At 32.9% G+C, this 15,974-nt stretch overlaps 1 protein-coding gene and 1 long non-coding RNA gene across 2 annotated transcripts in view; one reads left to right on the top strand and one right to left on the bottom strand.

Annotated features, from left to right (window-relative positions):
- The window catches only part of LOC135844534 (uncharacterized), a 51,470-nt gene that overhangs the window by 33,933 nt on the left and 1,563 nt on the right, over window positions 1-15,974 (top strand). Inside the window, exon 2 of the long non-coding RNA XR_010558555.1 lies at window positions 10,708-10,915. This is a non-coding gene — a long non-coding RNA (uncharacterized LOC135844534). The remainder of the gene's footprint in view (window positions 1-10,707; window positions 10,916-15,974) is intronic.
- Window positions 5,421-7,765, bottom strand: LOC135844362 (uncharacterized protein in vnfD 5'region-like). Its single transcript, XM_065362523.1, has 2 exons — window positions 7,588-7,765; window positions 5,421-7,332 (listed from the first exon to the last, which is right to left on the bottom strand). Exons 1-2 carry the CDS (start codon window positions 7,636-7,638, stop codon window positions 5,647-5,649), a joined length of 1,737 nt encoding a protein of 578 aa, XP_065218595.1. The 5' UTR covers window positions 7,639-7,765; the 3' UTR covers window positions 5,421-5,646.

The following is a 15,974-nucleotide window of genomic DNA, read 5'->3' as shown; positions in this document are numbered from 1 at the left end:
AAATTGAGATTGGCGATTAAAAAGAAATTAATTTTTTTTTTTAGATGAATTTGAAAAATTAATCAGCCCTTTTGTTGACTTTGTTGAAATGTGGTTTCCGAAGTGTTTCTATTTTTTTTCCGAAATTTGCTTGCTGGTCAAAAATTTAATTTTGCACTGACACTCCTCGCTTCGGTCAGACCTGTTAGTTTTTCTTTTTCAAAATCAATTATCCATACTCAAAAAATGTTTAAATTAAAAAATAGCTCCTCGCATAAAATTTTCGAAAGTTTTAGCCCTCACTGTCACTCCGTTCGGACCTCTTTGTTTTTCTTTTTCGAAGTTGGAATTTTTAAGAAAATCATCATTCAAATTATGAAAATTTAAAACCAAAAAAATTAAACTCTTCACATGAAAAAAAAAACAAAGCTCTTTCAGCTATCAAAATACAAATTTTCGAAAGCTTTCGCCCTCGATTCGTTCGGGCCTGTTTGCTTTCTTTTCAAACGTAAAATTTAAAAAAAAAATAAAATAAAATTCTAAATTTTGAAACCAAAAAATCAAACTCTTCACATAAAAAACATTGTGTTTTCACCTATCAAAATAATATGAATTTCTTATAGCTTTTGCTCTCGCTGCGTTTGAACTGATTTGTTTCTCTTTTACAAAATGAAAAATTCCGTGTTTGAGGGTTCTAAAACTTGAGCAGGGAAAACAAAATTTTTTTACAAGTCAAGATAGGCTGTGAGAAGAGCTACCGATAATGTAATTTGGCGAAATTGTTTTCTCATCTTTTGTTTTATTCGACAAAATTGTCATTTTTAGGGTTCCCCCACCAACGGGGAACCCTATTAAAATCGCTCAGTTTTTCAGTTTTTCAGTTTTTCAACACTTCGATACTAGCGCTATCTGGAGTACCAATGTCAAATCCGAGACTGATTTAGAATTCAATTTTTAATTTGTTTACATACGTATCAATGCTTTAATAAATTTGAATGTTTAAATCTAAAAGAAATTGATCCGACTTCATCTCAATAAAACCATGTACCTATACTCTTTTTTGGAAATTATCAATTAATTCCCAAAGATTGCATTATCAAAAATCGAAATTAATTTCAAATATTTTAGAGACTAATATAAACATGGCCAAATATTTCTACTATGATGTACCCTACAAATACATACAACCAAAAAACTCTTGTCCGAATTGAATATTGATTTTTCAATTTTTGCTTTCGGATTTTTGAATATTTGAATTTTTAATTTTGAAAAAAATCTTATTGACGATTTTGGACTTGGATTTATTTCATAATTCATTTCAGTGTAGTGTAGTGTAGAACAGAACAGAGAAATAGCAAAAATTAATCACTTTGGTTACCTACACATGTATGTAGAAAATTTTAGAAAAAAAATACAACTGTAATTAATTAATTATTAGGGTTTCCCGAATGAAATTATTATTAACTAGAGGTATGTACCTAATCACTTAATTTTTTTTTGAAATACCATTTTCAATTTTCATTGACATTTCATCATTTTTTTTTTTTAAAGTACCTACCTAGTACTCGTAATTAATAAAAAGGCCGAAGGTGTTTTAAAATTTTTTTAATTTTATGGTATCAAGTTAAGGGGAACCCGTTGCCAGGTCACCTGTGACCTTGCTTGTTTTCTCAAATAAGTCGACAAATCTTCGGTGGCACTCCCTCTCCCCCTCACAACAAAAAATTGTTAAAATATTTTTCGAGGGATTCGGTTCTACTCATTTTGAAGAGAATATACTATTTATGTTTTGGAGTTGCCAGTATAGAAATAAGATCAAATTTATAGCTCTCTCTCAGAAAAAAATCTATGAATTGAAATTATTCTATAATCAACTTGAAATTTATGCAGAAAAATTTTATATTTTGAAAAAATATTTTTCGTGTAGTGATTTTTGAGAAAAACGAAAAAGTAGAAACTTTACTCAGTGCTAAAAAAATACACATTTTGAAATTAAATTTTAGGAATTCCATCTTATGCAAGTAAGTTTATAGTTACTTCATCGAGCTGACGACTCACGATGTAATATCATTGTTCACATTTCAAACTTATCATCCAATGAACTATTACGACGCTGGTAGGTATTTGTCAACGCACGGTAGAACGCTTATAAGACTCAGATTACCCAAAATAACGCTATTTAAATCTTAAATCGTGGTAAAAGCGAATGCCACGAGACCACATAACGTGGACACATAGGCAATAAAAGATAATCTGGCTGTCACGAGCCAGAGCCGAAGCCAAAGTACGAGTATTGAGTCCATCAACGTGACGAAATAAGTCCAAAAAAATCGTTTTACTCGTTGAAATCTGGAATTTTAAGTCTTCCGGAAGAGCTCTACAATTACATTACAGGTGACCAGTTTGATTCGTATTATATGGTAAATTGTGTATAGTATTGTACGGGCGTTTAACCTCGAACGTCGTATAAATCATTGGAATAACTGTAACTAATTTTAAATTTCAATATTAATTATGCGCTGTGAAGTCTTAATAATCATTAAACCCATCGGTACTTTCTTTCACGGAGTAAATGCGACAGAAACGAGAGAGTGGCGACCGCTGGCGTTTGTTAGCGATGGAAAAAAAGAAATGATAATATTTGTTGACATTCTCGACATACGCGTATGAGTATATGACATTTCGCTAATGAAGAACAATAAAAAAAATTGAAGAAAAAACCACAAATGAGATAATTAAACTGGTGGCCGCGACGACTCGACGAGAAAACTCAACGAGTGGTGGGCGAAAAGCGAATGCAAAGTCTTTTTTCTTTCCTTTGCCTTTTTGATGAACTTGACGACGCGACGCCGCGCCGAGCTCGTGTGAGATGATCCGAGTGCGCTTGTGGTTCAATTCAAATGAAAATTGATTAACGACTCGGGCAACGTTTCCTGTTCGCTTGATTAAACGGAAGAATATAACGAGATGAAACAGTTAATCGAATTAATATCATTATGGAAATATGCAAACAGGATGCAATTTTCGAAATTAAGCAGTAAAATTTTTACCAAAAGCTTTTCCACCAAGGTGACATGGGTGATAAGGTTAACAAACCCGATGATCGATGTGTCTGTGAGGTTTGCAGTATAAGTGTTTGTGGTGTGAGAGTGTGATGCATCTCATTATGCTAAATGTTCATACAAGTGTTGGGGACTGTGTAGGGATTTGAGTGTAACTGGAGTCGAGGAATAGCATCTTTGTTTGATCGAAGTGTCTAACTTAGCATTTGAAGGGGTTTGGATTATGATAAGTATGTACCTTTAATACGGATTGAGCATGGATGAACGGAAGTGGTTTCTCAAACGGAGCAAAATCGCCAAAAATGTCAATTCTTGTTCTCTACCAAAATTTTCAATTTCACTCATAGTCCGGCATATGACAATAGGAGTAATTGCACCCCCCCCCCCCGCCGATCCACCGGGACAACTTTTTTCTTAAAGGGGACATCCTGAGGAACATTTTAAAGCAAACTTGCCAAAAAAAAGTTGGCCTTACTTACAAAATGGCAGCCATTTTGATTGACAGGTCAGGCGAAATCGCAGATTTGGATTTTAACATTGGACTTGCACGAACTTTTTCAAACTTTACAAAGGTAGGTTGAAAGATCATGCAAAAATTTATCACCTGTCAAAATTTCAAGTGCTTAAGTGCGTTTTTCGATTTTTAGTGAATTTTTGAAAATCGAATTTAGGCCAAAAATGAGGGAAAAAATCAAAATTTTACCAAATTGACCAAGAAAGCTGAAATTTGGGATACACCCTATTTTCGACATGCCGAATCGATTGGAAACGGTTTCAACCCGTTTTGAGCAGTTCTGGAGTCTCCAGCAGATTTTTGAAACTCGAAATTCCCACAAAATTCCATCAAATTGGAGTTGTAAAGCTAAAATTTATTCTAAAAACTAATTTCAATACGCTACGAAGTACTGCAGTTGAATTTCAAGTCGTTTTGGATCCTCCAGCGACTTTTTGAGAATTCCTGAAGCCTTCGGCAGATTTTTGAAACTTTAAATTTTCACAAAATTTCATCAAATGGAGATGGAAATCTGAAATTTACTCTTCACTCCAATTTTAACACCCTCTGAAGACGACTTCAGGTGGGTTCAAGTCATTTTAGGGCCTCCAGCAACTTTTTTGAAAATTACTGGAGCCTCCAGTAGATTTTTGAAACTTGAAATTTCCCCAACATTGATTTATCAAATGGAGTTGGCAAGCTGAAATTTACTTCGCAGACTGCATGGTGGTTTCAAATGGTTTTGAAGCTTCCAGCTACTTTTAGGAAATTTCAATTTTCCAAAAAAACGCCATACAACCTTTCAAAAAGTTGCTGGAGGTTCCAAAACGACTTGAAATCCACCAGCAGTCAACTTCGTAGCGTATTGAAATTAGTTTGCAGAATGAATTTCGACTCTCCATCTTAGTTTGATGATATTTTGGGGAAGTTTCAAGCTTCAAAAATCTACTGGAGGCTCCAGTAATTTTCAAAAAAAGTCGCTGGAGGCCCTAAAATTACTTGTGCCCACCTGAAGTCGTCTTCAGAGGGTGTTAAAATTGGAGTGAAGAGTAAATTTCAGATTTCCATCTCCATTTGATGAAATTTTGTGAAAATTTAAAGTTTCAAAAATCTGCCGAAGGCTTTAGGAATTCTCAAAAAGTCGCTGGAGGATCCAAAACGACTTGAAATTCAACTGCAGTACTTCGTAGCGTATTGAAATTAGTTTTTAGAATAAATTTTAGCTTTACAACTCCAATTTGATGGAATTTTGTGGGAATTTCGAGTTTCAAAAATCTGCTGGAGACTCCAGAACTGCTCAAAACGGGTTGAAACCGTTTCCAATCGATTCGGCATGTCGAAAATAGGGTGTATTCCAAATTTCAGCTTTCTTGGTCAATTTGGTAAAATTTTGATTTTTTCCCTCATTTTTGGCCTAAATTCGATTTTCAAAAATTCACCAAAAATCGATAAATTTTTGCATGATCTTTCGATCTACCTTTGTAAAGTTTGAACCTATGTTAAAATCCAAATCTGCGATTTCGCCTGACCTGTCAATCAAAATGGCCGCCATTTTGTAAGTAAGGCCAACTTTTTTTTTGGCAAGTTTGCTTTAAAATGTTCCTCAGGATGTCCCCTTTAAGAAAAAAGTTGTCCCGGAGGATCGGCGGGGGGGGGGGTTGCAATTACTCCTATTGTCATATGCCGGACTATCATTAAAATTTTACAGGTATTTTTTTTTTCGCTTCGTGAGTTTATGAACAAGGTAAAATTTTTAATTTTGGAAAAAATGAACAATTGGCTCAAGCGAACCGAAAGCAAAAACTTGAAAATTGAGAAATGAAATATGATATTTCTTACTCGTAGGAAAAAGGATTTTCATGAAAGTGCAAGTGACCATCCAATTTCTAATCATATACTAAGTACCATATAACATTAAAATTTGGGACTATTGAAATCTTCAAACAGATAAAAATATGCGTATGGTGAGCAAGAGATGGAAAATATACCAAAAATGAAATTTTTTTTAGATAACATGAAAAAATTTGCTAATTCAGAAAAAAAATTGACGGAAACTTTTCGAAAATTTAAACATTTACATAAGCAATAATCTTTTTGTAAATAAGTGATGTATTAGGCACTTGTCATTGGTTGAATCTTTTCTCCACTTTCCAAATAATATTCAGCTTTCCAACCAATATCCCATGATTCTGCATCAAAAAATATGCTTACAAATGTGACATTTTTTTGTTTATTGAAAAAAATGTTCTCATATCCCTTCTTCATTCTTTGATTTAATGAAATGTCTGCAACTTTCTCCTTCTCATCTTTTTCTGCCATGTTCAGTTCGAAAATGATCACATTGTTTTTCAATTCAACCACAACGTTTGGCGATGCTAACAAACCTGTGTAATCTGATTTTGCTGGAATACCAGCACATGTCAGAAGTACTTGGATGGCCTTATGAAATGATTTTTCAGTGGCGTTGTAATGATTTAGATTGCTTGGCACGTGATAAAAAATACTCTCTAAAGTTTTGAAAAATTGTTTCAGATCTAATATCTCCAGACAGCTTTTCAAGTTTTTTATTTCAATTCTCCGATCCTCTACTGCTAGATCAACCTCGTTTTCAAAAGCCTGTTTGACTTCTAAATTTGGAAAGTCAAGACAGTAGGTTTGGTTCGGATAATATTCCTTGATGGAGTAATACCCGTGGTAGTAGAATAAGGGTAATAATTTTATGCTATCAATGCTGGAGCTACTTTTGAGGGTGACTTCGTCAACAGTCTTTGGTGTGAGGTAAAAGCTCTTCAACACCTCTTCAAAGGAATGTTTCTGAAATTCATAAGTTAAGGATGTAGCTCTTCCAGTTGTCGCCCAAGTATTTTGTATGCGTCCATTTTCAAGATACTCTCTTATGGAGCATGGATTGAAAATACGGGTTTCAAAATTTGTATCTTTAGAGAAGAAATATCCGTTGTACCAATTATGCATTTCCTGAAGTATAGTATGCTCAGTCACCTTCTGGTCTTCAGCTGGATTTCGGGTATTGGCCATGTGACGAATATATTCTGAAAAGTGCTTCTTAATTTCATCTTCTGTGAAACCTAGGGCAGTACTGTATCTTGGCTCTAGCGAAATATCTGCAATATGGTTAGGTCTAGAGGCACTTGAAAAAAGGGCAAAGTTACTCACTCCTGTAACAAATGTAAACTTGATTACACTGCTCTTGGAATTGTATTTCAGGGCATAAAAAAAACTGTCGATATCTTTTGAAATATTTTGCGCTAGCGTCGGATTGTCAAGGTTTCTGAGAATTTGTGTATCATATTCATCGATCAATACAGCGATGCCATGGGTAGTGGTGTGATCAATCTTGTTTGATAATTTGTCCAAGAGGTCAATAAGAAGAATATTAGTAGTTTCTCCTTTAATAGATACTTCGTTAAACCTTGCCATCCTTAGGAGTGCTGCCCTCAAAGACTTGTCAAAATCCCCATCATTTTTGGAAGAGAATGTGGAAAAGTCGAATGTTAGAACAATATGCTTTTTCCACCCATATTCTGTTTTTCCTATATAACAATTCTTGAACAGTTCTGTATTGCCTTCAAGGATTTCCTTTAATGTATCCAAAAACAGACTTTTCCCAAATCGTCTGGGTCGAAGTAAGCTGACATGGTGTTCTTCGGCAGTTAACAGAGTGAAAGCAAATTTGGTCTTATCGACATAGATTCTGTTGTACTTGAAAACATCTGTTATACTGGCACCTCCCGAAATGAGTTTTTTAAGTGGTCGTGGAGCAGGTAATGAGTTGCAAATCTGAAAAAAAATGAAATTTGATTACCTATTGTACATGTTTTAGTATAGATTTAAAATAAACTCTGCATTACTTGGAAAAGTACACAAAAAAAATCCAGATTTCTCATAAAATACACAAATTCTCATCAAAAACAGTAGGGAATATTAAGTAGGTAATTTAAATTTTTATATTTTTCGGATTCAAAAAATTAGATCAATAGGTACCTTACCTACCTACTCCAATAAAAAAAAGTGTAAGTAATTTGAAAAACTCACTGCTGTCGTTGGAAAATGTAATGCAAAGAATATTGTTGAACATAGTTTCATCACGTTATCTAATTACTCAAGTATGTATAGGTAGGTAATGCTAACAATCAAAAAGTTACCGTGGAAGGTACTACATACCAGGTAACCTACTGTACCTACAATCAACAAATTGCAATAAGTTAGTATGTTCTAATTATGTTCTAATATTCGTATGATGATGAGTTCAATCATGGTAGATGACCAATAGGTAATATCAAGATTTTCCCAAAAGATAATACTTGATTAATTTCATTAGATTTCATTGCATGTACAATTTCTAATAACTTTGAAGAGTGTTATCAGTATTATCAATATCACTGATGGGAGAAGCATGTAGGATTACCTACCTAAGACATGGTCGCCCCTGAAAAATAAACATTTTTAAAATATTGATTTTTTTTGAGTGGTACCGTGCACTGAACACTGCACTGTTCATCTTGAAAATTGAAAACTCAAATTTTCAGCTATACTACAGCAGAAAGTCGACTGCATGCAGGTAGATTTCAAGTCGTTTTGGAGCCCCCAGCTACCTTTTGGAAATTACTGAAGCCTGCAGCAGATTTTTCAGTGCTTAAAATTTCTATTAAATTTCACCAAACGAGAGTTGGTCTACCGCAGGTGGGTGGTTCGAGCAGGGCTCGCTCCCAATTTTTTCCAAAAATAAAACCTCAACTAACCAAAACAGCTTGAAAAAGTATCCTGACATGGTAAATGGCAACAGAGTAAAATTTTAACCATTTTTAACAAAAAAAAAAAAAAAAAAAAAAAACGAAATCTTTTTGAACAATATTTTGGAGGGAAGAGGGGGGTATATTTTTTAGAACATTCGATGAAAAAAAAATTGTTGTCAATTTTTGACAAAAAGCAAGACTTTTTGGCAACTAATAATTTTTTGTTAGAAATTTCAGTTCTGTTGAAAACTTGTATTCCGAAAATTGAAGAAACGATATTTTTTATGTACTTACCTAGACCTACTTACGTATACAGGGTGCCCAGAAATATCGAGTACCCCTAAGAAAGTTTTTCATTAAAAATATAGGTTGGCAACGTGAAATAGATGCATATGATTGGTGGAATGTTATCTCTCCAGTCCGACAACCAATCATGTGCTATCATTATTATCATTCACTGTGACCAACCAAAGTATTTTAGTAGAAAACTTTTTTAGGGGTACTCGATATTTCTGGGCACCCTGTACCTACTACCTACCTCAGTTTATTTTGCGTTTAATATTTTTTGAATCTGAATGACAGTTTTTTTTTTAGAAATTTCAATTTGGAACAAGATTACGTATTATTTTTTGAATGTAATTTTTCCACCCTTCGAATTTTTAAAACTTTGAAATTCATATAAATATACATTTTGCTGCTTTAACATTTGACGAATTCTTTGAGTTGCGTGAATTTTCAAACTTTCTTCAAAACGTAAACTATTTTGCGTAAATAACGCTTTTAAAATCACAAAAATTGCCAATTTTTGTTGTCAATTTTCCATTTTTTTTTTTTTTTTGAAAAATGTCACCAAAGTTGTATAAATTATATGTATTTGGTGTTCTTTGTATAGTCAATTTTTCAAAAATTCCTCTCAAGTCATCAGTTGACATTTTTGAGCAGTTCTAAACAGTTGGAAATTCCTGCCAACTTGAATGCTTTATTGTGTCAATTCATCTAGTTGGTTTTTATTTGCTATCCAGAAGTTGATAAACTTCCACCAAAAAAGACGACATTACCAACTTTTCCAATTTTTTGAATGCCGAGGGGTGCAAGCTGCCCCTGCCATCCTTTGGTTTAGTTTCTGGGATTGAGAAAAGTAGAATTATTGTCACTTACGGTCCACAAAACTCGTAATAAAAATGGACTGAACTTGAACTTCCTCTTAAGTACAAGGGAAGTATCCCAACTGACAGAAACATTTTAGAACTGTCAAAATTTTATGTGCTAAAATGAATTTTTCGATTTTTGTTGAATTTTGAAAATCATTGAGCTAAAATTGGAAAAACAGACCGAAATTTCACTAATTGACGTAGAAAGCTGAAATTTTTCGACTGCTCAAATCGATTGGAAACGGTTTCAAAGCGTTCTGGAGCCTCCAGTAGAATTTTTAAAATTGTAATTTCTACAAAATTTTACCCAGTGAAGTTAAAGAGCTGAAATCAACTTTATACTCAATTTTTAACATGCTGAGTTGATTGGAGGTGGTTTCAAGCCATATGGTGCCTCCGGCCATATTTTGGAAATTTCAAAATGCCATAAAACTGACTGGAGACTTCAGGAATGACTTAAAATCACCTCCAATCGATTCAGCATGTTGAAATTACAACTTCATTTTTTGGTAAAATTTTGTGAAAATTTCGACTTTTGAAAATCTTCTGGAGATTCTAGAACTGCTCAAAATGGGTTTAACTCGTTTCAAATCAATTTTTGGGCGGGGGTGGGTGGGAGGAGGGAGTAAAAATTAGGGTAAATATACCTAATTTTAGCTTTCTAAATCAATTTGGTAAAATTTTTGATCCCCGCCCTCCCATTTTTAAGCTTTTGATTTTTAAAAATTGTACAAAAATCGAAAAATGCACCTTAGCACAAAAAGTTTGGCTGGTAATGTATTTTTTCGTGCTCTTACAGTTTCAGCGTCGTCTTGTTTCGAAAATTTTTCTACCACTTAGGATACCTCCCTCGTAGATGAAAAACTTTAAATGAAAATAGTGAAACATGTCTCACAAATTCTAGTTTTTTCAAATTACTGAACATTAAACAATTTTTCATGTTGAAAATTCTGCAATTTCAACGAAAAAAAATCAGTTTTTGAATAAAATTTGAAAATGTTTTTAATGATGAATGCATTGCCTTGATGGTGCCTGAATTTTTAAATGAAATTTTCAAAATCACTTTTCCTTTGAAGCATCCAAACTACGGCAGACGTTTGATAGGACACCCTATACCTATCTTTAATTTAATATGTAACTTTCTGCTCACGGTATCATGGGCTTGCTTCTCCTTTATGCATATGTAGCATTAGATACACCTATAACAATGGCGAAATTCTTGACTAGAACTATAGTTACCATATGACTGTTATAATTTCTGTTCGCAGGTATAATTGCTGAAAGAATAACTGAATAGCTGCTTGATTATGACAACACGCGAGCTTGTATAATTATTACCTACTATGGATTTTGCTGTACATATAATACTCCACGTCCACGTCGTCCTAATCGTATTGCCCACGTTATGCTCGAGTATACAAGCACATACACTCTGCAGCAAAAGCACTCGAAAGAATTTTACATCGCCTGGCTGAGGTAAAAATGCCATTTCCATTTTTATGAGAAAATAAATACTATACAATTAATTTGTAGTACGTACACGATGTAAATAGTACGTACTTATCTATACTGGAGTACCTAATAATATTATTAACATCGCCTCATGCTGGATAATTTTTCGGTAAATTAATATTCAACAATAAGTAATTAAACGATGCAAGTTACTTGTATAGGTATACTTTTACAACCTACAGAGCTGTACTGGAAAAGTGTTGGGTTTGCGTGTGTTAGATGTTTTTTTTTATTATGCTCGCATATGTATAGGTTCTCTATGAACTGAAGAAAGAGTACTTAGGTTGCTTGGAAGTCGTGTCTATGTATTGATAAAAAATTTTCCCTTTCGCACATGCTGATAATGGTTATTATAAAAGTGTGTTGTTTTGTTATCTGGTGATACCATGGTTAGTAAGCTTTACAGTTTACAGCAGTACGCCGTTCTGCTATTGGAATATCGATGAGAGTTCTTGGAACACTTGCTTTCATTGTAAAGTCGTCTTTGGTTGGGCAGGAAGCAATTTAGATAAATTTGAGATTGCGTGAAAAAAATCAGTTCCTAGAATGTGTTTTATCAAAAATGACCGTTGGTTTTTAAAAAGTACTCAGCAATTCTCAACAAAAATTTAAAAATTTGAAAATTTTTATTTTCTCCAAAATGAAAAAAATATTTAATATGGATATTTTTGCCTGAAAAATTGATGTATTCATTTCATCGATACGCACAAAAAGTAAGAACTAGAAAGAGATATTCGATTTTTTTTTCAGAAATGAAGGAGTTTTTTCACAAGCAGAGAGTGCATTTTTCCAAACCCAGCAGGTCTCTCGAAAGGGGAGTCAGTTATTTCCAAATTCATGCTCTGCTCCTTTTAAAGTCATCTCATGACATTTTTTTTTATCAAGCTGTATCAAATTTCCAAAAAATTCAATTTTTGACTCACTCAGTACCCCTTTGCATCTCCTACCAATTCTATGTACCTATTTCATAACTTGAAAAATTCCAAATATTTTCAAGACAGCACCCTGCTCGAAAATAAACACAGGATGAAACAGGCAAGACCACCGGAGAGTTGTTCCTTTTGCCAAATGAACGTGTCAAAATTCTGAGAAGAAATAGTTCAATTTATTCGTATTGGTAACTTTTTCATCAAAAACAATATTTTCTTTTTCATAAATTATTACTCCCGAAGCCAGAAAATGAAGTAACTTTCAATTACGATAACTGCAGTTGCATCTTTTTCGGAAGTAATCAAAATCCTCTCGTAGGTATTTTCTCTACCACCTGTATCTTATTACATAGTATTGTGAAGTATTTTTTTTTTACCCATTAACATCCACTACCTACTTCGTGGAGGTAAAGCAGAATTAGGAAATAGCTCGTGTGCAATATTCTATAACCTGCAGAGAGAAAATTAACGAAAGAAAACACCAATTCAATATCTTATAGGTATATCTCTATCTCCACGAGTTCGCTGTTTTGTGTATCTAGGCCTGTTTTCATACATCCACATTCGAATTTCTCTTAAACTGTATGGTGAAATGCTAAATGCTATTCAACATATCAACATGTTGCAGAACTCTTCCTTCCTAGACTGACCAGTGACTGTGAAAAGGCTCATGGGTAAACTGAAAAGTATTTATAAATGTCACAGAATGCACGCTGTGTTCCGGTACAATAGCTCGGTGGATGTTTATTATTGGTTTTCTGCTGGTTAACGAAATGGTAAATGAGAAGTGTCCGGAGTTGGGATGTGTGAGAATTCATTGATTACGCTTTTACTTTTGCAAAAGGTTTTGGGTAGTGTAGATGGTATGAGAAGGTGAGAAAAATCGATTATTTCTTTGATAAAATTTTCTGACAGGGATTTGTTTTAGGAAGGACTTGGTTGGAGGAGGGAAGGGGGGATGTTGCAATTACCTCTGTTTTTTATTTCGATGTGCAATTAATGCGAATCCCTTCAGATTTGTTTGAAAATTTTGGCGGGAAAAAAGAGAATAGAAATGTGATATCCTCAGAATTTTTGATTTGTTGATGTAACTCTAAAGACTATTTCAAATCTGAAGGAGGCTTATTTGATTAGTGCCATAGACTTGAATGCTGAAATGAAAAAAAAAGTTTTTGAAAAAATTATTATCAACATTTTTGAGATTCATGGCTTTGAAAATCAATAACAGGGACAAATAGAAATTAGAAAAATAGTCAATATATCAAAGAAAGGACACAAAAAAAACAGAGGCATCCCGATGATATTTTTTGCCTTTTGGATCCTACTACCAAAAAAATTTTTGAAAAAATTCATTATTTGCATTAAAAACTGTAAAAAAATACATATCAATGAATTATTCTTTATTAAATTTTATTAGCAGGTATTCATAATCATCAGGATTGGATCTTCATTTTAATATTGCACATTTTTTGGGATTTTTGAAAGCTAAAAGCTATAGCCAAAAGCTTCGTTTTTCAGCTTTCTTTCAGCTTTTTACCTTTTTTTTTTGCACGTTTCTCTGGTTTAGTTTCAGTTTTAGTTTTTTGTTAATTATATTATGGCCGTTTGCCATTTTTCCAATTTTTTTTGTTGTTGTTGTGACTTGTGAGTAGAGTAAGTGATAGTAAAATGGACCACCTAAGCCTTTTTTGAGATTACTCTTCACCAAATTGACCATTTTTGGTCATCGAGGGCTTAAATGATAGATACATGTGTCTAGTTTAATAATATTTAATAAAACTACCTCACATTTATATACAGGTGGAGCAATTTTCATTTTGGCGAAGGTATTAAAAAAGGGGGTCTGACTTTGTGGGGTAGTAAAATGGACCACAGTAAAAAACACCTTAAAAACGCATGAAAACACTTAAATGGTAGAACAATAGAGCACCTTGGCTTTTTTTATTTTTGTGATTACTTTTCACCAAATTGGCCATTTTTGGTCATCGAGGGCTTAAATGATAGGTAAATATGTCTAGTTTAAGAAGATTGAATCAAATTACTTCGCAATTGCCTAAATCAAATCAAAAAATAGCAATTATTGTTGTGGTCCATTTTACTACCTCACAAAGTATGATAGATACAAATACATTACAGATGAATTTCATTATGAAAGCTCGAGCCAAAAAAATATATCCAATAGATGAAAATAAAGCTGAAAGTATGTACTACTTAACTCAAGTTATCATTCAGCAAGAAATAAATTTAAAAAAATACAATCTGCATTCCAATCAAAATGTTTAATTTTTTATTGAAAATGAGAAATTCACACATTTCAAACAAACTGCCTTATCACTTCGAAAGTCGGAAATAATGAGTGATGGTCACCTAAAATGAAGTATCAGGTACAAATAACACCAGTTTCTGTCATTTCTCACCAGGTTGCGCTAGTGGATATCACTGAAACTACTGGTGGTCCATTTTACTACCACTTACTCTATCCGTGGTGCACTTTTCTGGATTTTAGCAATGTGTGAAAATATTAAAAGCCAAAAGCTGAAAGCCAATGTTTTTTGGAAGCTAAAAGCTATAGCCATCAGAAAGTTTCATTAATTTGAAGAGCCAAAAGCTAAAGCTGTAGTTTCATCTTCTAGCTTTCCATCCCTGATATTATTTCTGCGAAAAAATAACACAAAAATCACATTATTCTAAAACAAAAACTAAACAAACAAAAAATATTATTTTAAACAATATTTTTTCCATTTTTTCACACAGTTTCATTCCTAGGGCTCGTTAATCTACCAAAGTTACTAAAAACAACTTACAGGTTAGTTTTTGAAATAATTTTGAGTTTATTCAAGGAAAACATTTATCCTTAAAATTTCCTAAAATTTTCCCTCGATTATTAAAAGTTGTCCAAAAGCTACTATTTCTGCCAAAAAATGGCAAAAAAACTACCAATGAGAAAAATCGAGATTTCTGCTAAAAAAAAAAACAAAAAAAACAAAAAGAGCCACGTTTTTTGTCAAAACTGTCTTAAAAATTGTTTCTTGCCTTTTTTTTTGAAAAAAATTTCAACATCTCGTTTTTTTCAAAATTGTCAAAACTTTTGATTTTTTCAAAAATTGCCAAAAATCCCTGCCGTTTTTCAAAAATTACTAAAAAGTTCTGTTTTTTACTCATATTTTCAAAGTCTTGCTTTTTGCTAAAAATTGACAAAAATTTTCAGTGTGGCGATTTTGCTGATAATTGCCAAAAGTAGATATCACTTTCATCTCAAAAAAGGTTTTTCTTTTTGCCCAAAAATTGCTTTAAAAAAGGCTCTTTCTTATGCTAAAATTGTTCAAGTCTTGCTTTCTGCCAAAAACAGTAAAAAAAATTGCCTTTTGTCGAAATTTCCAAACTGTCTTTAACGCAAAATAATTTCTAGAACTTGTTGGTTTTTTGCAAAAAAGTTCAAAAAGTTTCACTGATTTCCAAAAATTGCTCCCATTTTTTGCGTTTTTGGGAAACGTGAATTGTCCAATTTTTTTTTTTGACAAAAATAACGAGAAAGTATCATTTTTGTTGTCCAAAATGGCCAAAAAGTTCTACTTTTTGGCAAATTCAACCGAGTTGTGCTTATTTTTTTGTATTTTGATTCGAATAATTTTTTTTTGTAATTTTTTCTACATACCTACGTGTCGTTTAAATGTTTTGCTCGCGTTTTTTAAAAACATTTTTGGTCATTTTTTTCGAACTTTTTTGGGAAGAAATTGAATATGAGCTCTCATTCTTTAAACTAATTTATTTGGTTAGTAATTAAAAAACTGTTTTGATTCAGCTATGTTATGATTATTCGTTCTGATTCCAAGCCCATAGTTTTTCTCCATGAAGGCCATTTTTTAGATGTAGGGAAAAAAGTAGGTTGAAATCACGGTCCTTTTTTTGCTTTCGGTGACTCTGTCGAAGATATAAGCATCAAATTATTTTTCAAAAACCAACTTCCAAAATATTGGGCTTTCTTTTTCATTTTTTTTTTCAAATTTTGAATAATCATGACTGTAATAACAGATGTTGAATTTTCTTTTTTCAGCTTCATGTTAATCATTTTTGTTCTCTCAGTAGGTACATAT

Source organism: Planococcus citri, chromosome 4 (assembly GCF_950023065.1).
Source record: "Planococcus citri chromosome 4, ihPlaCitr1.1, whole genome shotgun sequence".
Lineage (NCBI taxonomy): Eukaryota > Metazoa > Arthropoda > Insecta > Hemiptera > Pseudococcidae > Planococcus > Planococcus citri.
This window is presented reverse-complemented; position numbering and strand designations above follow the sequence as displayed.

Excerpts from the sequence above, each read along its gene's own strand:
- LOC135844362 (XM_065362523.1), bottom strand. The coding sequence starts at position 7,638 with ATGAAACTATGTTCAACAATATTCTTTGCATTACATTTTCCAACGACA. Across the intron at positions 7,333-7,587 it reads TACATTTTCCAACGACAGCA|ATTTGCAACTCATTACCTGC; the intron begins GTGAGTTTTTCA and ends ATTTTTTTTCAG.